Here is a 27,797-nt window from a genome sequence, read left to right on the forward strand (position 1 = left end):
CAATCAACTTATTCTATGGTTCTCATTGTGCTCTGGATGATCACTTAGAACAGAATCCAGGAGGCAGAGTCTGGAGGCAAGGGAACATGTTTTATTTAAATTAACCAAATTTCTTATCATTGGAGGTAAATAATTTAAAATCAGAGAATAAACAGATAACCTGAAACACCTTATACATATAGAAACCCATGTGGTTCAGTCTAAGTTCTTGCATAGGTGAGGAAATGGTTTGATGAGCAGTTGAAGGATAACTCACATTCTTTCTTTTGTGTGTGTGGCGCTGGGGATTGAACTCAGGGGCACTAGACCACTGAGCCACACCCTCAGCCCTATTTAGTATTTTTATTAGACAGGGTCTCACTGAGTTGCCTAGTGCCTCACATTTGCTGAGGCTGGCTTTGAACTCATTATCCTCCTTGCCTCAGCTTCCCCAGCCGGATAATTTATGTTCTTTGCTTGCATTTTTCAAACATCATCATAATCCAACACACCATATCATAATCTCCCATTTTATTATTTATTTAAATTGACAAATAAAATTATATGTATTTATGATGTAAATGTGATGCTCTGATATGTATATACACACATTGTGGAATGGCTAAATCAAGCTAATTAGCATGCCCACAACCTCATAACATCATTTTCTTCATTATCAATTTCCATTGCACTCTCCACACCTTCTCAACGCTATACACAAACCTCCTTCTCCCTTTCTCTCTTGCTCACCTGGCCTCTACATGAATCAACTTAGCTCCTCTCTCACAGCCAATGAAAATTATTTCCCTTAAGTAGAAGAAAGAAGAAAATGGAGCAGTGTGGGGGTGAAGGAAGCAGGTGAGCACTTCTTGATGCAGCAGAGAAAAATGTCTTACTGTAAAAAATAAACCTAAAGCATCTTCTATGCCTTAACACAAGCTCACTAAGATGTACTCCTAGGCTGGGAAGCCACATGAAATGGGCATTGGTAGAAGAATTAACGGTTTCAACAGTTCATCATATTCTTAGTATTTCTCAATAGAGGAAGGATTGAAAGCTCAGGTGAAGACTATGGTTTCTATGGTGGGAAGAGTCAACCTCTTATTTTTAATATCATTGGAACACCTCTGATATCTGTCTTCAAAATTCTTACTAAACAAGTATCATTTATTGTAGAAGAGAGCCTCACAAACAACAAATATTATCTTAATTTTTCTTTCAAGATAAAAAGAAAGATGGGATCCATGGAGTAATGAAAATTAAGAGAGCAATTAACTTAGGGCTCTAACTTTCAAATGGTACTTATGAATGGTTGACCTGAGATTCATTTCTATGTCTAACCTTGCTAAAGACCCGTGGAAAGTAGATTCAACAAATAATTCAGTAACTTGTGTAAGTTTTCTCAATTGACAAAAGAACTAAATCTCAGGTATACAAAATACATATATATGGACACACACTACTTTATATATAAGTACGCTATATACAGCATACATATGTAGTGTGCTTTATAATAAGGACACAATATTTATAATATATGATATAGTATATATAATATTTCTTTATTTTTCCAATGTCCTTCCAAAAAGGTAGATGGCAAACTTCTTAGGTAAATTAGATTTACTATACTAAGACCCAAACTCAAAATTTAAAAATGGTAAAATTGCTGGAGGCAGGACAATGAAATGGAAAGAGATGGTAGATGTGCTCTTTGACTATAAGCATTCAAGTCCTGACTCTGCCACCTCTTCTGTGTGGCCTTGGGCAGGTGCTGTCATCTGAATGTTTCTGCCATCCCCAAGTTCAAATGGTGGCATCCTAACTGGCACGGCAGTGGTATTCAGAAGGGGGGCTTCTGGGAGGTAATCAGGTCACCTGGGTTCCACCCTCATGAATGGAATTAGTGCCTTTAAGAAAAAGACCCCAGAGAGCTATTCACACCTTTCACTGGGTAAAAATACAGCAAGAAGGCACCCTGTGTAAGCTAGAAAGTGGGCCCTCACCATATACAGAATCTGCCTTGTCTTAGCAAGCATCAGAGCTGTGAGGATAAAAAACAAAAACCTTTGTTCTTTATAAGCTGCCTGTTGATAGTTATAATAGCCTGAAGGGACTAAGATGCTCCATACATCTTGTTTTCTGTGAGCTTAAGTTTCTTCAGCTGCACAATTGAGGGTAAATTCTGAAGTCTTCTGCATCACTATGGTTCTATAAAAGAATATTTCTCGGCATTCCTTAACAGACTAAATTAATGCAATTCCAACTTTCCTAGGTGGCTGAGGGTCATCAGTAGGAAAACTGGTGATGTGATACGGTAGGAGGCTGCTGGGCTTGCATGGCTCCTTGGTTCCCATTTTGAGTGGCCCCAGACTGCCACTTGCTAGTAGGCCTGGTATGGCACATGAGGTTGTGTGTGTGTGGGCCTTCTTCTCATTTCCAGCTGCTGATTATTGATGTGGTCAGTGTGTCAGTTTGTAATCTGCTGCCTTATTTTAAAATATACTCATTGAGGGGTAAATATACAATTTACAGTTTCCTAAACAGCAGTTTCCTAAATGGCTTGTTGAAGTCACCAGAGTTTGACTGGTGGAGAAGGAGGGTATTTCTACATTCTAATCAACCAGAGAACTCAGAATGACTCTCTTGTGCTGTAATTGCTGTCTATTTTCTTTGGCTCCATTCTCTGAGGTGACAGAGGACAGCTGTTAAAAATCTCCTTTCCTTAATGACACCTACTTGGACACAGTGATTGGGTTGTTAGAGAACCTTCTTTTCCCACAGCCTAAATAATTTCAACTTTTACTCATGTTTCATTTTCCAAGTGATTAAACTTTTGTTGTAATTCTGTAAATCCTTTTCAGTGGTTTGATGTGTCTCCTGAGCTGTCTAGTTTCAAAACCAAACTTGTTGTCTAACAATAAAAGGTTTGTCATTTCTGTGAACATTTCTGTTAATTCATCTTAAAAGGATATTCATTGCTGGGTTATCATTTGAATTTTACTAGTGGTTGGTCTGCAATAAAGGAGCTTAAGCATTTACTCAAGGGCACTAAATTAGTAGTACTGAGAAAACCATGTTTTTTTTTTGGGGGGGTGGGTTCTAGGGATTGATCTCAGAGGCACTCAACCACTGAGCCACATTTCCAACCCTTTTTGGTATTTTATTTACAGACAGAGTCTCACTGAATTGCTTAGCACCTTGCTGTTGCTAAGGCTAGCTTTGAACTTGCAATCCTCCTGCCCCAGCCTGGGATTATGGACAACTGTGTTCTTTTTATTTGTACAGTTATTAAATAATATATATGTATATACACGTTTGTATGTACCTACCAAGGTATCTCACATACATACATACATACATACAAACTCCCAGTTGAATAGTGAATTTAATTGGTTTGGGTTACTAGAATAATGTGTGTGTGTGTGTGTGTGTGTGTGTGTGTGTGTGTGTGTGAGATATTAGGGATTTAAGCCAGGGCACTCTACCTCTGAGCTACATCCCCAGTACTTTAAAAAATTTTAATTTTAAGATAGGGTCTCACCACATTGCTGAGGCTGGCCTCAAAGTTGTGATTCTCCTGCCTCAGCCTCCCTAGTCACTGGGATTATAGGCATGCACCACTGTAACAACTCCAGAAGAATTTTTTCAATGAATTAAAATATTTGATATGGGTAGTTTAAATTCTTGCTGAGAAAAAAAGTGATGAATGGGGTTGATCTTTAAAAAATGAAGCAGTAATCTTAAAGCAAGAAGTCTCTCTTTCTTCCTCTCCCTTCCATATGCCATCCTTACAGGTCCCCTCTTACCTGTGATGCATGAATGGTTAGTGTCTTTCTATGAGCCTCTGTCACTGTTAGGCAATATTCTGGCCAATATTGTTCTGTGTTCAAAATATGTGCTTGAAGGTAACACAATTGAATTGGCTTATAAAATGTAATTTATTCTACTCATGTTCATTAAGAGATCATTTGGATTTCACCTTACTTGTTTCATGCACATGGATGAAATTACAGCACAATGCTCTGCTCTTTTGAACAGCATCATTTCCCAAAAAAATTCTCACTGAAGGTCCTACTCTGAAATTCCAAGGCAGTCTCCATAGCAACCTTCTATACAATGACTTTAAATCTCAGTTGCTGAGATCCTATTGGTTCCTCAACTATTACCTAGTTATTCTTCAATAGATTAGAACAATTTGCTTTCCTTTCTACTCCCTATGTCAGCATCTGTCTGCATTTGATTAATATTATGATCAGTGTCCCACAAACAGTGCATAAGGATGTAAAGAAGTGACCAATGATCTGTTAGAAAATCTGTATAAAATTAGGGAAAAAATCTAACTGTTCTAAAAGTTACAGAACCAAAATATCATTTAAATATATACATTGTTTTCATATAAGTATTAATTAGGATAGAATCTGTTTCTGAGAATCACCAAACTTACCCAGTGAGGATGGGAGATTGTTGAGAATAATATGGAGGTGATGATACATGAACAAATTCTCATTGTATTAGGACAAATTTTCAGTATCTAGTAGTAGGATAAAGTTCCAATGGGTTGTTATGATGAACTTCTATAAACTTAAAATGTGACTAAAAAAATTCTATGCAAACACACTCTAAGAAAGCAATATAAGATAATTGTAAAATTCACCTACTAGACTTTCCGCGTGTGTGTGTGTGTGTGTGTGTGTGTGTGTGTGTGTGTGGTGCGAAGAGGGTGGAAATAGTGGTACTGATAATTAAGACATTTAAGTCAAATATCGGAGTCACTGCCCCCAAAGTGGGGGAAATTGACTTACACAATTGTTTGCTATTATGGCTTAAGTAAAATCTAGCATGCTTAGGTATTCCCCTATGTTTGTCGATTTTTGACAGCTGTCAGTTTACAGATATGATTACTTTATCTAAGCATCACAAACACTGCATTAGTATCTTCAGAAAATAGGCTGTGAAAGCTGCCGATTCGCTGTCCCAAATCAATGACTGCATTCTTAAACTTGCAGTGTATTCATCTGTGGGCACCCAGGCAGCCAGTGGGTGGGTATTGATTGGGGTACAGTGCCATGTGGAGATGAAAAGTGTTTTCTGCTTAATGGGTTGGTATTAAGTAGGTGGGAATGGCTTCTAATTAGCCCACGATCGCTGCATTTCCCTCCTTTCCCTCCTCCTGTCGGTCACCAGCTGCCAATCTGCCCCCATTTTTTTTTCCTTCAGAGTTCATTGCTCACTGCAGCGAAATCCTTTGTTTAAGAAAGAGGGCTCCCAGGGTCTCAGCTGCCTGGGTACAGCTTGCTGCCTACGATGAGTAGCAACTGTCAGTTTATTTTATCTCAACCTTTTCATCACGCTGCTGAAGCCGATCGACTGAACCCACCTGAGAGACCTGAGGATTCGGTCCCTACAAGTCATTAGCTGGGACTGTGTGGGCTTTCGCCCCAGCACAAGTCCACTGAGCTCTTACCGAAACACTGTCCACTTTAACCCCATGTTTCCCCACCAACACACAAGAATTCTGTCCTCTCCTTGTTTCTGAAGCTGAATTGAAGAGAGATGATTCATTCCTCTGATGTCTCATCATATGAGTCAGAATATTTTGCTTTGGCCAAGGGATGAGGACAAGCTTTGCCACAGTGATCTCACTAATGTGGGGATATTATTTCATCCGCAAAGTGAATGTGAAATTGAAAAACATTTTACAAAATAACTTTATGACATCAAGTATTAAACCCATTCATTCTCCACAAACGTCAAATGTGCCAGACGTGGAGACTGATTTTGCAGGTACATGAGCCATAATATACCTTCTGTCTTGGGTCTCCTGGATTTGGTTTTAAAACTAAGTAGAGAAAAATGTCCCTTCGCAGGTTAATGATAGTTTGAAAATGCTTTCTTTAGAGTAACCATCTAACCTGTTGCGTCCAGAATGCATCTAAATAGAATCACACGGTGAGAAACTTTCACTTGTGCTACCGTGTAGCATAAGGTTCAGTAAGAATCAATGATGTGCAAAGCTTGGGAAAGATGCCGCTGCTATAGACCACCTAGGACAGTGCGCTGCCCAGGCACGGTATTTAGCTACAACCTAACACAGGCAGGTAGGCTTGCATGACAAGTAGGATTTTATCAGCACTGGGAGGGGAAAGGAAAGCTACCGAGTGAAGTCAATTATTTAGATAAACTATGAAGTGACCAGTATTGATAGAGGAAAAGAGTTCAAGAAACTTTCGACTTGATCCAAACATACCTAAAGGAAGCAAAAGGAATAAAAGCAACAAATGAAAGCACCCATTTGAAGTGCTTTCTGGTTTTCTGCTTGTGGATTTATAACAATACACAGTAGTACCAGTGTTGCTAAGAAATGTTATTGATAAAAACCACTTCATAGAGGTGTTATGCAATGTTAAGGGCTGTACTTATTTAATATATACAATGTGATGTGTTTGGAGAGAAGGAATTGATAAACCTTAAGACCCACTAAATGAATTGATATATATTGATGAAATAGCATATTTTCATGAGGAAAAGCTGACCTTGCATTATCACCTAAAATACTGAAGAACTTTACACTTAAGAATCACCTGGTTAGTCACTAAAAAGCAGATTCACAAGGCTTGTCACTAGAGATTCCAATTCATTAAATCTGAGGGGCCCTAAAATATACATTTCTAATACTCCCCCCATATAATTTTGTGCAAGTGTCCAATTGCATCTTGAAAAACTAAAACTGCCTCAGGCTTATTGTGAGGTTTAATTTTCCACAGGTCACTTTGAAATATTTGTAGATCATAGGAAATGCAACGGATTATCTCCAGTCACCAGTGAATATCTCTAAATTCAAGTCATCTTTCCTCATAAGAATCACCCACTTACATAAAAGAAATCAAAGGGAGATTACTATAGGAAAGGGATCAAGGGGTGGGAGGAGAGGAGGGAGGGGGAGTGCTGAGGAGTGATATTGGCTATTGGTCAAATTATATTTTTATGTTGTGTGCATATATGAATATGTAACAACAAATCCCATCAATATGTACCACTATAATATATCAATAAAAATGTGGGAAAATTTTAAAAATATATAAATTATACATATATATATATTTATATAAATAAATATATATTTAATATATATTTATGTGTATATATATATATATATATATATATATACATCCCAAATGTATTTGGTTGCAATGGAATAATTTTCATTGGTTTAAAAAAATTCTCCCACTTACAATTTCTTTAAAACTACTGAAAAAAGAAATAGGCTCGATTGGGGTAGAATATAATAGAAAAATACCAGATTACTTATATAGTGGGTAAGTATTATCTTTGTCAAACTCTTGATTCAATTTTGTCACAGGCAAAAATATATTTCTTATTGTAGGTTTTAATAAAAGAGGCCACTGCTTTCCAACCCATTCTTCACATGGCTGCCAAAGTGATCTTTTTGAAAAGTCAGAGTGCTCTACTCAGACCTCAGTGGTAATTTCTCATCACAACTGGAATAAAATCCAATGTAATTACCATGGTTTACAAGGACTAAATTGACAGGCTGCCCTCAAACATTGGTCCTTACCTCCCCTTCCTGAACAATGAACTTGTTCTGCCATATTGGTCTTTGGTTGTTGAATAAGCTTAGCTTTCCCTGAGTATCTTTCTCTCCACTGTAGATAGTCCAGACTGACTCCTATTTCAGTCAGGTTTCTTTTCACCCCATGCCTCTTTTGAGAGGTTTCTTGTAAACTTCTGTTTAAAAATGCCATCTTAGCCTGCTTTCTTTGTTTTTTCTTCATTATACTTAGCACTATTTTGAGAGGCTGTTTGCAAGCAACTAAACCTCCATTTCTATCTTTAAGAAATTCCTAATCCTTTAATCCAGTGGCTCAGGAGGCTGAGGCAGGAGAATTCCAAGTTCAAAGCCAGTCTCAGCAATTTAGCGAGGCCCGAAGCAATTCAGTGAGACTCTGTTTCTAAATAAAATATAAAAAGGGGCTGGGGATGTGGCTTAGGGGTTAAGCCTCCCTGGGTTCAATGGTTCAATCCCTGGTACCGAACGAGAGAGAGAGAGAGAGAGAGAGAGAGAGAGAGAGAGAGAGAGAGAGAGAACCTGGATGTGCTGGTGCATTCCTGTAATTCCCAGTGACTCGGGAGGATGAGGCAGGATAATTGCAAGTTCAAGACCAATCCTGGCTATTTAGTGAGACCCTCAGAAACTTAGTGAGACTCTATCTCAAAACTAAAAACATAAAGGCATGGGGGATGTAGTTCAGTGATAAAGTTCCTCTGGATCCAATCTCCAGAACCAAAAAAATTCAAAAAAAGAAAAAAATTTAGGTGGGAGGTGGAGATTTGTTCTCACTGTAGGTGCTGAAAAGGTCCTCATTTTCCACCTTTCCTTGTAGTTGTGGGGTCATGTGAGCCAGGCTCCACCAATCAGCTGCATGCATACTAAACTTTGCACTGGTAACTAGCGATGCAGAACTGTGCAGAATCCAACCTGGAAAGGGACGGCATCAGGCAAGATTCTGTACTGTCAGATTCCTTAATAATTTTCATGAAAAATAACCCGCCAACATGTAGGTGCTACTAAAATATTTTTCCAGACATTTTTTGCTGTTTATATAATCCTGGCTTTGGTAAATGCAAACTTGAACAATTGATGCCTTCATTTTTATTTGTGGGCAGTTCTTTTATGTCCTTGTTATTGTTTATATACATTTTTATATAGACCTAGGTTCACCTGAGTATTATTGTGTCATAATTGTGATTATTGAATATACTTTCAATGGAATCTATTTGTGAACATGGATTCTTTCATTTGTGGATATTTTAAATTTGCTTTAATTTTAGCATATGACTTGATCTTTCCTTTTTTTTTCAAACTGATGTGCAAAAAGTTCAGAAGAAATCCTGAAGAGCAATAGATTGTTTAACTCTCTTATCTTTCATAAATCATATTTGTATTGAGAAAGCTACCCTGTAGAAAGCTGATATTGTTTCAAAAAAGAAAATTTCTGTGTTAGATATAGGAAGTGACAGTATTATGCATAATTATCTATGCAATTACACTTGCACATGCTTGAAAATTTTTAGCCAGGAATGCTTAATAACATTTGCATGGTTAAATGAGACAGCAGAAACAACTGGAAGGGCCTCAGGGCATGGTCATCTATTTAAGCATCCACTTGGATTTTCAACATAATTAGTCATATAATTGTGCGCCTAAACTTAGTAGATTCATGTAAGTAATTATAAATTATTAAAAAGTAGTGCTTGTAATGTTTTGCTCTCTATTTCCTGCCAATCAAATTACTAAGGAATATACTGTATTCACATTTTCATCACATAAAATTTCAAATAAAATTAAACAATAAAGCCCTGGATGAAGGTGAGGGAACAAGTGAATTCATTCTGATCAGAAGTATTGAATGTAGGTATTTGAACATCTATATTTTTAGGGAGTATTTCTGTGACCCAATCATAACATCAATCTGATCATCTCTGCCTACTAATTTTTTTGAAAAAAAAATATTTCTTTTGCTCACATTGATTGCAACACATCTGCTCTTTTTGTATTGTGATAAAAGGGAATTATTACTTAGAGGTTCTTATATAGTTTATTTCCATGTTTTCATAATCCTGTTAGGGTGATGATAAAAATCTGGGCCTAATAGATCTGAATGGGGTAAATAGGAACCTCAACATTTTATGATGGGTATTTTTTATTTGTGGGCAGTTCTTTTATGTCCTTGTTATTGTTTATATACATTTTTATGGTTCTCCTGATTTTCATAGCTAATTCTCTTGTTAACTATTGATTTTGAATCTTCATTTCATTATTTTTTTCCGTTTTAATTTTGATATGTGAATTTAAAGTATATGAGACTTGAAAATTATGCATCACTTCCCAGTAGCATAGCATCTAATAAACAAGACTAGAACATCTTTGAAAATGTTGGACTAAACTTCCTTCAGTATGAACACAAAACATACTCTATTTAAACTGTGGATACAATGAAATGTTTTTTTCTTAAGCAGAAAAATCAGATTCATTTCACTAAGGCTAAAATTAATGGGTCTATTCCTCCTCTTAGGTGTCTAATTCCATATTAGAGGTCAATAAGTGCAATTTCTTAAAGGGATAACACTGAAAATAAATAACCTTAATTTTCCCTATAGGTTTAACAAAGTCCAATCTTGTTTAACCTTAAAGAACATTTATTTTCTCAGAATCTTTGATTGAAGGTTAGGAAAAAATGAAGGGAGGTAAACAAACAATAAAACCCTGAATATACTATGGTTTTAAGGGATTTGGGGAGATTGAATATTGTTTAGTGTTTTTAATATTTATTGCATTGCCACAGTAGTTCAGAAGTTTCAGAAATTAAATATGTTCAAGAACTTTCATAGTGATGCGAAGATTTTTTTTTTTTTCTGGAAGGTCAAGACACTGGTCTCTAGCATTTGATATACTTGTATTTCTTTTTCATTAGATTCTCACCCAATATTTCCCATGTTGAGCACACTGTGCTCTATCCCAGGAATCAAGCATCACCTATGAAAAGTGAAATATATATCTAGGGATTGTTATTCAGGACAGCCATCACTTATAAAGCACTATAAATAATTTCTAAAAGAATATTTGTCATGAAAAACATTTATTTTTTAAAAATTATACTATAGACTTTTTGGGTGGGGGTGGGTACTGGGGATTGAATTCAGAAGTGCTTAACCAATAAGCCACATCTTAAGCCCTTTAATTTTTTCTTTTGAGATCGGGTCTCATAAGTTGACTAGGGCTTCACTAAGTTGCTGAGGCTGGCTTTGATCTTCCTGCCTCTGTCACTGGAATTATCGGTGTGCATCACCACACCTGGCCAGAAATTCACTCTTATCTTCGAGTGAAAAATACAAGAAGGACAGAGTAAAAGAATTTAAAGAAAGTGAACTCTGGGACTGTGGATTAATGTTTAAAAAAGCCCCAATCGGGGAAAGCTTAGAAAGAATTAGAAACCAACAAAAACTTGTGACTTCAGTATCTTCATTCTTTAAATACAAATGACATACCACTTTTTTTTTTTCAGAAGGAAAAAAATGGATCAAGAATGACTAGAATTGTCCTTACATAGCCTTATCAAAGAAAGACGAAATACACATAGGTGAGGGTTTTTTTTTTTTGAGTGTGTGTGTCTATACCCCCAAATTCTAATAATGATAGAAAGCACTTACCTACATAGTCACAGTTACGTGGAATCCATAACCACAAGTAAAAGAGAGCTAGAATGAAGCAAAGATCCCTCACTGGGAATGAGACAGCTGACAACTGGTTTCTCCCACAACTTCAAACCCTAACTTTATACAGATGTGCTTCCTGCATTTGCTCTGATCTTTGCTGTGGTTTAACCACCCAACAAACTCTTGATAAGCTTCTCAAGCTAGCAATTTAAGACAAAATTAAAGCACAGCTGGCTTAGAGCAACCTAGCCACCTTTTTTTTTTTCTTGGAAGTAGTGAGTTCAGTGTGCAGTGGAAAGTTAAGACTGGCAACACCATCAACTACCAAGAACTGTGAGCAGAATCTAAAAGAAGTATCGTTTTTGTTTGAGCAATCAAGAATTCTCTTTTATTGAACCAAGGCAGCAGATAGAGAAGGAGATTCTCAGAGGGGGAAAAAAGGAATAAGAAGAAGAAGAAGAAGAATAAAAAAAAGATCTTTCAACCCGAGGGATCTAGAGCTATGTTATTATTTCCCAATGAAGTGAGCATTAGCTTCTGATTTAAATACTTTATTCTTGTCACTTGTGTTATAGAAAATATATGAAGGTGGGTGAACTGTGTTAATGGGGGAAATCTGAAATTCAGGCTCAAATTCTATTGTCCTTTTTATTTTAAAATTTGGTTATAATTTAAGTATTGATTTGTCTTTTCCAAATCAATGTTTTCCTTTTGTCATTATTTTCTTATCAACTGCTGAATCTGAGTTCTCTATGTCCTTTCTTAGCATTTATGGAAATATATAATCTACTATGATTTAAGTGAAAATATATAATCTACTATGATTTAAGTAAGTTTAGCAGACCAGATTCACATCCTTATGCTTTGTTTTGACGCTAGCACAGAGTTCAGAGAGAATATATGTTAATGCTTATATTCTATTTGTCTCATGAAACTTGCTGTCATTAGAAATGAATGCCTCAAACAAGGATTTTAAAGGTCTCTGACTTAAAAAAATTACAGGCAGACCCACATCCTGTCTAATTGTCATAAACTGTCCCCGTTCTTCCATTGGAGTTCCCCTTGCTGTGGCCCTGGGAACTATCTTGAAGAATCAGGAGCTTTTGGAGGGAGTTCAGGCTAAATGAAGCCGTGGTAACAAACTACTCTGAAGAGCTCAGTGGTTTACCACAAGAAAGGAGGATTCTGTGTTTGTGCAAAGTGGGCTGCAGATAGGAATCCTGTTCCAGGGCAGATGCTCCCCATGTGGACATGTGGCTACCCAGGCTGCTTCGGTCTTGCAGCTCCATGTTCCTGGTAAGTCTTCTCATGCTCTGCAGCAGGGAAAGGACCAGCCACAGGGTCTCAGGTGGGCCCACCTATGCTTTGGCTCAAAAGTGACTTTTGCCTACAGCCTACTGCCCAGGACTAGTCATAGCTCTGCCATGTGTGTTTGTGTGTGTGTGTGTGTGTGTGTGTGTGTGTGTGTGTAGGGGCTGAGAAGTGCAGTCTTCCACATGCCCAGAAGAGGAAAGAACCAGATACTGGTGGGCACTTGGCATTTTCACGTTCTGCCTGAGTAATGGTTATGGAACCCTCTGACATTATAAGTTATAAACTGTCCTAATTTCTGGATTAAGTAAGTTTAGCAGACTTAAAAAGTTTTTTTTTCAACTTAAAAAAAAATCCTGATTGCTCTGAATAAGTTAAAGGACTTTCAATATTGTTTTAGCTGAATCAGATTGATTTTTTTAAGCAATGTTAATATAACTTTGATGTTCTGAAGAAGTGAGTGCTCTTATTAGGAAAGGAATTGAGTTGGGAAGAGGTTAAGTGAGAACATGAGGTATGTTTACAATTCAGAGAGAATGCCCGATTTTGAGATACTGGGTATGCTTTAAAGGTATTTAATAAATTCTACGGTATAAAGTAGCTTATTCAACAAACAATTCCACAGTTCCAATCTTCTGTGTGCTTTTTTAGGGGCCAGGCACTTTGCTCACTGCAGAGGCTACAATAATGGCTATGATTGCTTGGCATTTGACTTTTTAGAGTTCTGTTAGCTGCCGGTAACAAAAACCCAGCTAAAAGTAGCTTTGGAAATAGAAAATTTGTGTGGTTGGAGAGATGTTGGCCAAAGGACTCAAAGTTTTAGCTAGAAAGAGTAAATTAAGATATCAATTGCACAACCAAGTGACTTTAATCTATAACAATACGTTGAAAATTACTGAGAGTAAAGTTTCAGTGTTCTCACCACAAAAATAAGTTTGTGAGGAAATAGATATGTTAATTAGCCATCCCCCATATATGTAAAATATCAATTGTATATAAGTATATATAATTTTTTTCAATTAAAAGAATAAAATAAGGAAATTTATCTCCCATAAAAAATGATGGTAATTATGAGTTCGTTAATTTAGCAGCCAAGGGAGTCAACACATTCCACCATCCTTGCTAACCCTCTGCCCCCTCCCTTCCCCTCCCGCCCCCTCTGTCCTATCTAGAGTTCGTCTTTCCCTCCCATGCTCCCCCAGCTCCCTACCCCACTATGAGTCAGTCACCTAATATCAAAGAAAACATTTGGCATTTGGGTTTTTTGGAGCTATTTGCTGATGATGCCAAAAACTCCACCACAAAACTTCTAGAACTAGTAAATGAATTTGGCAAAGTAGCAGGATATAAAATCAACACCCATAAATCAAAAGCATTTCTGTATATTGGTGACAAATCCTCTGACAGGGAAATGAGGAAAACTATCCCATTTACAATAGCCTCAAAAACAAACAAACAAACAAACAAAAAACCAAAAACAAAAACTTGGGAATCAACTTGACGAAAGAGGTGAAAGATCTATACAATAAAAACTACAGAACCCTAAAGAAAGAAATCACAGAAGACCTTAGAAGATGGAAAGATCTACCTTGCTCTTGGATAGTCAGAATTAATATTATCAAAATGACTATACTACACAGATTTAGTACAATTATGATCAAAATCCCAGTAGCATTCCTCATAGAAATAGAAAAAGCAATCATGAAATTCATATGGAAAAATAAGAGATCTAGAATAGCTAAAGCAATCCTTAGCAGAAAGAGTGAAGCAGATGGCATCGCTATACCAGACCTTAAACTATACTTCAGAGCAATAGTTTAACACACACACCAAAACAGACTGGTAGGCCAATGGTACAGAATAGAGGACACAGAGACTAACCCACAAAATTACAATTATCTTATATTAGACAAAGGTGCCAAAAACATGCATTGGAGGAAAGATAGCATCTCCAACAAATGGTGCTTGGAAAACTGGAAATCCTCTGCTTTTTAAAATATCTACTTTTCTTAGCCTCCTTGTAGAAGTAGATGATTCTAGTTCTGGATTTAAAGATGTATACAATAAGCCTGAAACAATTTCTCGTAGCAAATAACAAGAAAATCATCAAAACCCACAAAGTGAAGGCTCATGTGTACAGAAAGCTGTGATGATTTGGATCGGAAAGTTACCTAGGGAAAAAATGCATGCCCCCCCCCCCCCCCCCCCCCCCCCCCCCCCGAGCCTGCAAATGTCTCTGCGATCTGAGAAAAACAACAATGATGCCGTAACTAAACACAGCCCTTTAAAGAGACCCAACTGCAAGGCCATTGAGACTATGGCTTCTAGAACAGGGGGCTCCCGAAGAAGAGACTGACTGTGTGAGCACGGAAGAAACTCAGTCCCAAAGCTGAACTGTGCAAGTTCCCCACCCGGCATACAAAACTCTGGTTTTAATAACTGTTTTATGCCTTGGTCTCCTACTTCTATCATTTGTGTCTTCTTGGGGTCTGTTTCTATTTATCTATCTTCTCCTCATTATGAGTCATATTTTCCTGCTTCTTGGAATGTCTAGATAATTTTGATTGTATGTCCAATACTGAACATTTTACCTTGTTGGGTTACTAGATATTTTTTATTCTTTTTTTTTTTTTTTTGGTAAGAATACCATAGCTTTTATTTTAATTTTTTAATTTTTATTATTTTTTTTTGTTGTTGGTCGTTCAAGATATTTTTTATTCTTATAAATATTCTTGAGTTTTGTTCTTCCCGGGTAAGTTACTTGAAAACACTTTGATCCTTTTGATACTCACTTTCCACCTCTGTTGGGTGATCAGAGCAGTCTTTCATCTCGAGCTAATTTTTCCCCATCATGAAGCAAGGCCTTAATGAGTCCTCCTTCTAATGCTCCATGTTTGGGAGGTTTTCCTCACTTTATTTCCAGCTGTGTTTGAGTGTCAGGATTGTTCTACCTGATCTTTCCTAGTGGTCCTTTCCCCAGCCTTTGGTAGTTTCTTCGTGTGCGCATAATGATGAGGACTCAGTTGAGAAGGCAGAACTCTGCAAGGGCTAACTCTCTCTGGGCAGCTCTTTCTCTTTCTGCAGGGCTGGGAACAGATCCAGGGTTGTGCACGTTTTAGGCACTGAGCTACACTCCAGCCTTTCTTTGTCTTGGCTGTGAACTCTAGCCACAAGGCCTTCCTGAGCTGCCAACTCAGCCCTCATCTGGGGGAGCCCACTGGGCTCTGCCTTGGCCTTCCTCCCTGTGCCAAGACTGGGAGCCTTTTTCTATGCAGTACCTGGGACAAACATGCACTTGGCTTCTTTGTTTCCCCTTCATCAGGGACCACCATCTTGTGCTGCCTGTTGTCCAGGGTCTAAGAAGAGTTGCCTTATTTGCTTTGTTTATTCTGTCAGTTGTTTAAAGCAGGAGAGTAAATCTTGATTCACTTTCACTCCATCTTGGCCAGGAGTGTAGTTTTGCCTGTTTTTTTTTCCCACTATGATTATTTTTATCCAAAAAAATTTTTAAAATACCATTTTTAAACATGTTAGACATGGCTTATAACTAGCTCTGAAGTACTGTGATATAAAAGAAATGGCAACATATGTGTGTAGACTCTCGTACTAGAATTTTATAGAACTGGATTATAAATCTACTTTGTTTTACAAATTATTATTGAATGACAGAGGACATAAAAAGTATGGACATAGGATAAAAAGTATGCACCATGGATTTCTTTGGTACCATGTAACTTGATCCTTGCACAATTCTGTAAAACTCAAAAAAGCTCAAGAAGATTTTAACTTACTTTCAGAAGATGGGAAGAGGATGTAGGAAGGGTGCCAGATTGAGGAGGGGAGAAGCAGCTGCAAATTGAAGTGAGTGGAGAATAACTAATGGTGAGAGGAGAGGTGGGCGTGTTCAGGAATTGGGAGCCCTAGAAACAGTGGGGGAAGGCAAGGGCTGGAGGAAATGCTGAGAAGCAAGAGGGGTGAGAACAGAAGGTGAACCAAACATCTTCAGAAGAAAGAGTTCCCTAGCTTAAGCAACCTCATTGGAGCCAACTGGGGAAAAGACATTGCACATGCTATCAGATAGCTAGAAATTACTATAAATTCTGTTATAAGAATCACATACTTAGCTGGGTGTGGTGTTGCACACCTGTAATCCCAGTGGCTTGGGAGGCTGAGGCAGGAGGATCTCGAGTTCAAAGCCAGCCTCAGCAATTTGGTTGCCCTAAGCAACTCAGCAAAGCTTTGTCTCTAAATAAAATTTAAAAAAGGGCTGAGGATGTGGCTCAGTGGTTAAGTGCCCCTGGGTTCAATCGCTGGTACTAAAAATAAAATAAAATAAAATAAAATACTTGTACTTGGTATTTATATAGTTGTTTAATGAATAATAATAATATAATAATAATAAATAACAATAACAATAATAATAATTTCCCTTTTGTGGAAGCCATGGAAACTTATGTTTGTGGGGAGGGGAAAATGATAATTAAAACACCCATGAACATCTCTTAAGGACTTCAAAACACCATATTCATTCAGAAAGATGCTTTGACTCAAGAGCAATAGACAGTTCCAGAGACATATTATCAATGATGTATTTTGAACTTAACAAGCTGAAGGAACTTGACTTTCTCTGTCCCAGAGCTAATGTGGCCTTAAACCCCAGATCACTGGGCTCTTATGAAATAGCCCTGCTCAGTGATACCAAGCTGTCACAAAGTGATTTGGTCAACATTTTCACCAGAATCTCCATTTTCTGTGTCTTGTGGTTGAATATACTATTAGAGACAGAGTCTGACTTTTTGGCTGATTCGGTAACTTTCTCCTCATTCAGTAGGGTTATTTAACATACATACAGGAAGAAATAATCACAGTAGAAAATGAGGACCCACCATGACTGTGGCTTTTTCTTGTTCTTTTTCTCCTTTAAAAAATACTTTTATTAGTGCATTATAGTTGTACATAATAGTGAGGTTCATTTTGACCTGTTCACGTGCGCATATAACATAGTTTGCTCCACTTCAATCCCCAGTTCCTCCTCTTTCTCTCCCCCTGACACCCTTTCTCTATCGGTCTTCCTTCTATTTATTAATTTTAATTTGGTGCATTATAGTTCCATGTAAAGTTGGAACACATTGTGATATACATGCACACAGCATAGTTTGCTTAACTTCATTAGAAAGATTAATTCAAGAATGAAACCCACAAGCAAAGAAAGGTTAAAAAAAATGACTGACATTAAACCCAAGGTTCAACATGCAGCCAACATAAGCCAAGGGCTGTGAGACGGTCATGATTTTGATTGTTTTCCTGTAGGAATATTAAAGGATTCATCAAACCAGGGTGATATTTTTTGCCACTCAAGTAACCTTTATATTCCATTTCATAGAAAACAGTAAGTATCTTTAAGTACCAACCTAGCCTGCATATTCATCTATTTCTATACTTAGAACTTGCATTTTATTTCTCTGATATAATCTACACTTGACTACAATAAGGTAGTGAATTAAAAAAACATGTTACTGATATAATTTTCATCAGTGATGTGGTTAACAATGCTGGCACTTAAATGGCTATAATTACACGTCTAGATTAACACTGCTATTAAGTTGAATAGGAAAAGGTTGCTGTTTCCCCATCTAGGTCTATGATCTCCAAAAGGCAAAACAAATTTTTTTCTACCAAAAAAAAAAAAAAAGTCTCCTTGATTGTAAAGATAATAGTTCCAGTAAGGAAGGTGAAAGTCTGTTCTGAAGAACTCAGAAGAAATTCATGGGCCCGTAAGCCTCCCAGAGCCAATCCAGTTCATTAACTTCTAATGAAGTTAACCAAACTATGCCTGGAATACTTTTGTTGAAGTACAATAAATTTAAATGTGTTTTCCAAATCCCCAAATTTGGGAGGAGACTCTATTCTTGTTTTCATATTGGAAAGAAAAGGAGGGGGATGAATCATCCCGACCATACTGAGTAATAGAATAGTATGAAGGTTCCTGTATTCGCGGCATTCCTTCTGAAAGGCACAGAGATGAGAGCGGTTTGCTGGTGAGTCACTGTTCTATTTTATCTAGGGACCCGAGTGTGCTCACTGCTCTATTCCCTTAGGGGGTCATGTTCCTCTGCTTAAAAGAATATTGCCTGCTCTCTGAGCTAATGATTTGTTTGCAGGATGGAAGTCTCAGAGGTGACGATAACGGCACGGCTTTTATAATGTATCTTTCAGATCTTTGATCTGCTTTTTTTTTTCTTTTTTTGGAATACATGGGACCCCTCAGTAGCAAGATTAAAGATTCCTCTTCAGAGAAGAAAGGCGAAAGTTGGAAACTTAAAAGCGGCTCAGCTTTCCAAATAATATTTTTGTATTTCGTCAATTTGTCAACAGCATGTTCGGTAAACGTGGTCCTTCATTCATGTGATAATTGGATGGTAATCCAGATACCGTGTGGGATCATAGGCTTCCCGAGGAAACCCACGGATTTTGTTTTATAAAAGTGGTTAGTGTGAACTAGTCTATGATCGGGCGTATAGGCTCATTCTGAATTCTATTTAATTCAACAAATATTTACTTGGGGCCTAGTAGATATTAACCATATGTGCTTTCTTTTGTAGGGAATACCAAGAATCAGAATTGGGGTTTGAGAGACTCACACTCTTCATCAGGTAGCTGAAGCAACTGCAGAAATCGCCATGTTGGATGCACATTAGGACAAATCAAATGTGCCTGGTCAAAATAAATGACATTCGATTTGGGAACAGAAAAAAAGAGGTCACATTCAAGCAGGAGAGGACCAGGGAGTGGCTCAGCATCCAAAGACCTGGCAGGATGGGCTGCATTTCCCTGGGGGTAAGCTGGTGCTAGAAATAAGTCCATATTAAGGAACATTATATATGGGGGTGGGGAGTCAGGAGAAGGAGGGATTGACAAAGGACAAGAGGCCAGGGAGGCCAACAAAGAGTTTCAAGCAACAAACACAAAGAGGGAGTTGTGGCTTAGTGTTTTTGAAGCATTTTCAAGCAGATTTGAGTGCATTTTGAACCAAAAATATTTACGTAAACCAACATTTACATATTTGATAATGTCCTGCAGGTTTTATTTCCAAATAGAAAGATTAGCCCTAAAAATCCTGATCATGCCAGTGATATGAGAAAAGACTTCTCATTTGCACTTAAATCTGAAAGATTATTATTTTTTACTTTTACAGTGATGAAGCTCATCCATGCATAGATTTCTAATCTGCATGAAATGAATGAGGAAGGCGGTGTGTCTTGATAACACTCTAAAGAATGCATCTACCCTCTTCACATACAGAAAACTGAGCTGTTAATGGCTGAATATTTTGAGATGCATTTTTTTGCTCTGCTTCTAAGTTCTTTGTGATAGAATATGACCTTACCAAAAATAGAGAGGCAAACTATAAAAAGTATAGAAAAATGAACAGCTTTTTAGAGTAAAGAAAAGCAGAGAGAGAGAGAGAGAGACTTTGAAAAAGCTGAAACCAGGATTGCAACAAATAAACTTGGGATGTCATCAGAAGACAACGGTGTTTTATGTGAAGGTTGGTTATACTTTTGTGCCATACAAAATTTTTTTGTCCCCATAATTACCATTGTGATAGAGAGCATTTATCTAAGATGAACTTGAAAATGTGAGTAGCTGAACTTATTCTCTACTGAAATTTCACCAGCACTGGTCATTTAACATGGATCATACTTCTTCTGCTTCATCTCCTGCCATTCTGGGTAGAAAATGTCAGAACCTGGGTAGAAAACTACAGAAGGAACTTCCAAATATATGGCCATAAGACATCATCCTGCTGTAAGCACAATGCTTCTAAAAGTAGTCAGTTACTAATAGACCATAAACATTTTTGGGGCAACTGAGCACACTGAAATTCACCAAGCTGTCTGCTTCCGAATGCCACATCTCAATTCCCTCTTTCTGAACATGTATTCTAACAAGACCTTTCCTTGTTTTACAAGTAGGGACACAAAAGTGGTGAGAGGTATTCCAGTGACCTAAGAGACAACACAATTTTATATTCTATAGGAATAAATAAATAAATGCCCCAACAGATCATTGTTCCAGCTAAATGACTTCCCCAGACATCATGAGGTTTTATGATTCCACTTGAGTGGTCCCAAAATATTTCAAATATTTTTACGTTAAAAAGTTTGGTTTGCAAACAAATAATTGGGTGATTCAAAGGTTTGTCACAGGCAGTTCTGAATTTCGTTTTTAGATATTCTACTCTAAAATTCTTAATTGGAAACTAGAACCTGACCAAGTGGACACCCAGAGCTGACCCTTACAACCCATCTAGTTATTTTCAATAGACTATTTTAACTCAAATTTGTCACAAGAAAAATATGTTGGGAAAAAGTAGTAGTAAGAGAAAGTACTATCAGATATTTTCCAAATTAACATTCAAGCTCAAATTGATAAAGAGGAATAGGAAATAGGAATTGGAATAGAAAAAGTCAAGTGGGTAAGGCAAATTAGCATCCACCAACACTTCCTTTATAGGAAGTCCATATGCAGTCCAACATTGAGAATTATCAAAATGCATAAGCTTATTTCACATTAGTTACAACTGATTAGTACATATTGTGGACTATTTAAGACAACTGGAAAACAATCAGCTTGAGAATGGTGATTTGTCAGCTAGAATAAATCATTTCAACTATTTTATACTCCTCTTAAATGTAGAAGGTACATTAGGGCACAAAAATATACCCAACCTTCACATAATAAGGAATCAACAGAAATAAAATTGCCAATCAAATTAAAATCAATGGTTGAATGAAACTTTCCAACAAAAAATAATTTAACCATTGAGAATGGTACAAAAACTAAACTATTTCCAAAAACCAGAGACTTACCAACAACCTGTTCAAGATCACCGTCACTTCTCCGCTCCTTCCAGGTCAGCAGGTGGTTGAGGCTGGTGAGATCTGCAGATTCTATATAATTGTTCATTGTCAGCATCATCTGATGGGCTTTTGCAATTCCATAGTGAACTTTGGTTTCGTCTAGCAGAGACAAGTTCATGAGTTCTACCGTTGTGTCAAAAGCTTGCTGAAAGTACTCAGAAGCTTTATTGTAGCGTCCCTGCAAAGATAAGAGAGAGAATTTTCTCTTAATTTTTTATTTCACCATTTCCCATATTTCCTCACCCCTTCTTGGCATGTCCCACACTGATCTTTCCACAATTATGGCAGTTCAGGAAGAACAAGGGGATGGCAAACTGGCTCTCCATTAGATTAGGCTTTTTTCCAGCAAGTAGTGATTATTTGCCACTCAAATAATCACTTGAAATTAATTTGTTAAGAACAGCTGTATCTTTTGCTTTGAGGTATGGGAAACTTAAGTTCTTTTGGATAAAATATGGTCAAATGTTGGGCTGGGGCTGTAGCTCAGTAGCAGAGCACTTGCCTAGTATGTGTGAGGCACTGGGTTTCGATCCTCAGCACCACATAAAAATAAAGAAATAAAGGCATTCTGTCCGTCTATAACTACTAAAAAAAATGTCAAATTTTGGCTGTTTCACATGGTTGTATCAAGAAGTTTGGGAAGAACTGAATCCACATTGATTTGGATAGAATGTTATTACTTATCATCCTGATTTACCTGATGCAATATTTTTACTACCTTTCGTTTTAAGTCACAGCAAGAGCTGTGATTAAAATCTGGTCGTCACAGACCAGTGGAAACAGCTGTATCTCTGGCTCCTTCACTTAACCCCCACCCCCCATATAAGTACTAGCCATTCTTCACTGAAGATGTTGTCCCAGATTTCTAAACAATATGCTCTTGACAGTGCAAATGAAAGCATCATCTAAACTTGACTCAGTTGAAAAAAAATTTTCATCCCACCTCTCCTAAAAGCTGTTGTCCACAAATAAATAGTAGTTACCTAGCTCTTACGAAGCTCAGGGCCAGTGGTAAATACTTCATGTATATCATGTCATTAACCTTGCAAGGCATCCTATGAGGACAGTGTTATTGTTACTTCACAGATGATGAAACTGAGTCACAGAGAGATGCCTCTCCCAAATTGCCTCAACATCCTCATTACAACTCTTCCTTAAAGGAGGATTGAGCTACACCTGTAAGGACTCTAAAGAACAGAATTTCCTCTCTTCACTGGCCTATAACCCTTTGTTTTTTCCTGTTCCATCCCCTGCACTCCCCTTTCCCCGCATCCCCTGCCCCTTCCAGGCACATAAGCAAAATCATGATACCCAGTTAGAAGTAATAACTTCTAGCCCTCTATAGCACAGTGGGGGATACAGTTCTCAATGACCTATTATACATTTTCTTAGTAAATAAGTGCATGAAAGTCCCTAGATTAGGAGGTGATAAGAAGATGGAAATATTAATTACCCTGATTTGATCAGTATTCATTATATATGTGTATTGAAATACTATGCCACATCTCATAAATACAGACAAGTGTTATGTGTTACTCAAAATTTTAAAAATGCTTAAAGAGATAGAAAGGCCAACTACCCTAATTTGATCTTTACATATTGTATACATACTGTTCCCCATAAATATGTACAATTAAATGATGATGACGATGATGATGATGATACCCAGGTTTAAAATAATAACAAAAAAAGTTTAAAAAATGCATAAACAGTCTCTTGAAACCCTTACAAGAAACCCTTACAAGAGACAATGTTTTGCTGGTTTTTAATTTTTTTTTTTTGGCAGTGCTGGGAATTGAACCCAGGGCCTTATGCATGTGAGGCAAGCATTCTACCAGCTGAGCTATACCTCCAGCCCTTGCTGTGAGTTTTTAAGTCATCTTCTCACACCATTTTATGGGCATAAAAACTGTAGAATCTGGGGTCTACCAAACAACAGTACAGGTAGAATATGCCAAACCCCATGAACCTCTCTATAATTACAGCATGCAGAGAGTAGTCAGACTGATTGGTAAAGAAAGTAGTTAGCAAGGTGAGGATGATGATGAGCAGGACTTGTGTGACTGTTGTGTTGCACACGTGAGCACACAGCCACGGCATGTTATATGCCCGTAAGGACAGTCTAGGGGAACTGTCTACTTAAAGGATTCCTTCTAAGCAGGTCTGTTCATTTAAACAGAATTCCTGCATATTATAGAAGGAATAGTTTTTGTTTGTTGAGGTAAGCAACCTTTTTTCATTAAAAATAATAAAACAGGATTTATATAACAAAATATTAATCAGGAAAAAACCCTATCAAAGACTTCATATGCCTTAAATTAAGCAAACTATAATTGAGAAATAATGCAAATGATGAAAATAAAATTATTGATTGCCCTGGTAGACATTAAAGATTTAGGACAAAATATATGATTAGACTAAACACTGCATGTTTTTACAAACAGAGAAATTTAAATATCTCATTTTTCTAGTTTTCCTAATTATACTTCAGAGCTTTAGGCTGCATGTAGCTTCAAGTGAGAGTTTTAATTAGGAGAATTAGGGAATTAAGTAAGTGGACTTATATTTACATTTCCAGAATACTTTTATACATTATTACTTTAAAATTAACCCACTCCTTCACCTGTTCATTCATCGGGCCCACACCCTGTGCTAACTGAGTTCCATGCCAGGCAGTGGAAATTCTGCAGTGAATGGGGGAGTGTGAAGTCAAGGTGGTGAGCCTGCTATTAGTGGAGAGAGTGATATGCTAAAACTTTGATGAGATCATAAAATGAGTGTTTGTTCCTTCTAAAACAGAAGTATTTTAATTGTTCTTACATAGGTAAATGTAAATGTCTCAGATAGTACCTAATATTCCATCTTCTGACACACACACACACACACACACACATATATATATGTATATCTGCCATAAAACTGGTATCAGCATATGTTTCTCTATTTCAAAACACAGCCAAAGTAAACACAACATTAATTTTTTTGTAAATAAAATATATATATATATATTTTTTATTGGTTGTTCAAAACCTTACAAAGCTCATATCATATTTCATACATTAGCTTCAAGTGAGTTATGAACTCCCGTTTTTACCCCAAATACAGATTGCAGAATCACATCGGTTACACATCCACATTTTTACATAATGCCATACTAGTAACTGGTGTATTCTGCTACCTTTCCTATCCTCTACTATCCCCCCTCCAACATTAATTTTTTTTTCAGATGCAATTTTATACATACCGTTTTAGAATGTGATTTCACTCATACATACTGTATTTATAGTTTTTTTTATTTTTTCAGGAGTTTATTATCTAGATTTAATCTCTTCTCCAAAAGTTCGGTATGACTTTCATTTGTTCATTTGTGTTCTCAAATAATCTCTATTCTATTATAAAACTTGGAAGATTCCAGAAATTACTCCTGGAAATCTTAAAGGTGATTTGAGACTATGCAGTGAATTTATGTACTTCATAAATACATTGTATGGGAAGAGGACAACTTTGTTTCAGGTTGTAAATGTCTCTGGTAAGATTTTAGTGGACAGTCCTAGCCCAGGATCTCAATAACATCACAGACTTTGAAACAAAGCTTGAATTATTACATTATAACATAGAATTTTTATGCATTATTCTGATTCTTACCAGATTCTTCTTTGTGTCCAAAATGTCACTCTCTCCAATGAACAAGCTCAAAATGAATGGGCATTTTCTCAGTGCTAAGGATAAATCATTTCCTACCCAATTTTCTTATCATTTTAGTGTTGAAACTCCCATTCTTTTAACAATGTGATTATCCTCTAATCTTATTAAGGAATGAGAAATCTCATAAAAGGTCTATACCTGGTTATCTCTCCTAAAACATTCTCATTTCACCAGTTTATATTAATTATATATTTTTAATTAACATTCCATCAAAAAGAACATATCCAGAGAGTGGAATGGGTGGCCCATCTTCCATGATTATATAGTGAAAGGTAAATTAACTAGGAAAAGGATATTTTAAAAGATGTGGTAATTGTAATTATAACAATACTTTAATAATCACAAAAATGTTAATTCCAATATTTTTTCCAAGTATAGTTTTCTATTATAATTTTGTCCTATAATAATATTATTTATTGGGAATTTTTGTTAAGAATATGATGATAATAAACTTGTGTGAGTAATATGAAGCCAGAGAGGGTATGCGTAGGGTGGTTTGTGGAGGGCCTAGCATAGGTAGACCAAGGTGTAGCAGCGGTTTTCTATTTGCTTACCAAGATTCAAGGCAAGTTTTGAAAATGCTAAACTACTGAATAAAAATTAAAGAGAAGTTTAGAATTTCACAGGTGAGAGATTACTGTTCTCGAGTAGTATGAAATTGGTCACGAAAGTGGTCCAATGAACTGACATGCTTTGCTCACCAGCTCTGCATCAGGTTCATATTTCTAAGTACCAGAATAAAATAATAAGCAGGGCAGACAGGGACCCTGCTCTTATTAAGCTTACATCCTAGCCAGATTAAAGGACGATGACAAGAAGTATCATAAACAAGAGGAGTATGAGATAGATTATACATAGGCTTCTTAGAATTCAGAAAAGGTAAAGAGCCACATGGGTTCCTTTGGATGAGGTTGCCAAGGGAAGGCCCCTGGGAAGATGTGGCCTTTCACAGGGATCTGAACGACAAGAAGCCAGCAATGCCAAGTTCAGGGATTGGAGAGCATTCTCCTGCAGGCACACATCCCAAGCCAGGGCCTGGCCGCACATGTGAAGTCCAGGAAAGTCACTTTGAGTCAGGGGGATTGGGTACGGAAGAGAGTAAGGAAACGTTGAAGCTAAAGACAAGCAGGGACCATCTCATACTTCAGGACAGAGTGAGGAATTTCATTTATGTTCTCAGAAGAATGAAAGGTAACAGAAGTGTTTTCAGGTGGAGAAATAAGACCATTTGATTTATATTTTTAAAGGATTACTTTAAAATCCAGTGTGGAGGCTGGCTTATGGTATGGTGTGGGGAAAATGGGTTCTGAGCTTACTGTAGGGGCCCAGGGGAGAAAATAAAGTGTCATACATGGATGTGGTGATAGCAACGGAGAGAGACAGAAGCTGGTGGGGTTGGCATGCATTTTGGTGGCATAAAGGTAAGCGTTTGCCTCTGGATTGGGTATTGGAGTGGAGTGAAATTTAAGAGTTACCCAGGGCTGGTGGATATTGATACAGTCATTTTATTAAGATGGGAAGACTGGAGGGGAGTAGGTGAAGGGAGGGGGAAATACTTTGAGGTGTCTGTTAGGAATCCAGGTAGAAATGCTAAGTAAGCAGTTGGCCTTACAAGTTCTGGAGTCCAAGGAGAGATCTGGATTGGAGACACAGAATTGGCAGAAGAGAGCTTAAGGGAAAGATGTTTTTAGTGGATGTTTTTAGTAGGATATATTTAAAATGACCTAAGTGAGCAATGCCAAATAGACAGTGGGTTATGAGGGGAGAGATCTGAGCTTGAGATAGTAAGGAGGTAAGAGTTACGTGTACAATATATGCTGGCAGCTCTACCAGGCACCATCTGCCTATTTTTAAACCTCTAGTCCTTTAATAGTTAGGCTTCAAGGAAATTTGTTTTTAGCAACTGAGAGATAAGGAAACTGAAGAGCAAAGAATTTATTTGCTCAGTTAATTAATGGTGGCGGAGCCCAGTTCAAATTCCAATGGACAAAACCCAGGGTAGTCCCTCTGGACCTTGCTATAGCTCCCATCTTGGAAAAGTTTAATACCTTTTCCTGCAAATTAATAGTTTCAGCTTGAAAGGCAAATAGCTTATAAAATTGTTTAGCCATATAACTGGAATAAAGGTGTGCACTACAATTAGGAAATGTCCCAAAGCTCCTAAAACTAGAGGAATAAAAACATTTGTTGTTGATGTTCTCCTAGGAAAACAGGCTCTGCAGAACTGGAAGGAAATCAAAGTTGTTAGCAAGACCTTACCTTGTCTCAAAATAATGAAAAATAAAAAATAACCATAGCTCTACCAAATCCACTTTTTATGTCTAATATCACTGAAATAATACTCTCAGCAATGACTTAACAACTTGGTCAGCCTGAAAGTCATCAGTAGTAGTTCTTTTGGCTTCAGGAATGTCCCTCAAATAATAATAATAATAATAATAATAATAATAATAATAATGCACAAAAATAAATGTAACTTTAACAATTTGAGTAATCAAGCTTTTTTTAAAATGTGTGATGTCATAAAAATTCTGTGATGTTATTATCTACTTAATACTAATCTATTTTTCAGTGAGTATTTACTAAAGGAATCATTAACATATCTGAATCTACTTGTATATTTGAAGCATATTTATTTAAAGA

General features: G+C 37.0%; 1 protein-coding gene across 1 annotated transcript in view; it reads right to left on the bottom strand.

Moving 5' to 3' along the window:
• Nucleotides 1-20,411: 20,411 nt before the first annotated feature.
• The window catches only part of Ttc29 (tetratricopeptide repeat domain 29), a 112,068-nt gene continuing 104,682 nt past the window's right edge, over nucleotides 20,412-27,797 (bottom strand). The window contains exons 9-10 of the mRNA XM_077803103.1: nucleotides 21,388-21,627; nucleotides 20,412-20,534 (exon numbers count right to left, since the gene is read on the bottom strand). Of these exons, the coding sequence (XP_077659229.1) occupies nucleotides 20,412-20,534; nucleotides 21,388-21,627 (363 nt within the window). The remainder of the gene's footprint in view (nucleotides 20,535-21,387; nucleotides 21,628-27,797) is intronic.

The sequence above is a fragment of the Urocitellus parryii genome, chromosome 10, assembly GCF_045843805.1.
Source record: "Urocitellus parryii isolate mUroPar1 chromosome 10, mUroPar1.hap1, whole genome shotgun sequence".
In the NCBI taxonomy this organism is placed as follows: Eukaryota; Metazoa; Chordata; class Mammalia; order Rodentia; family Sciuridae; genus Urocitellus; species Urocitellus parryii.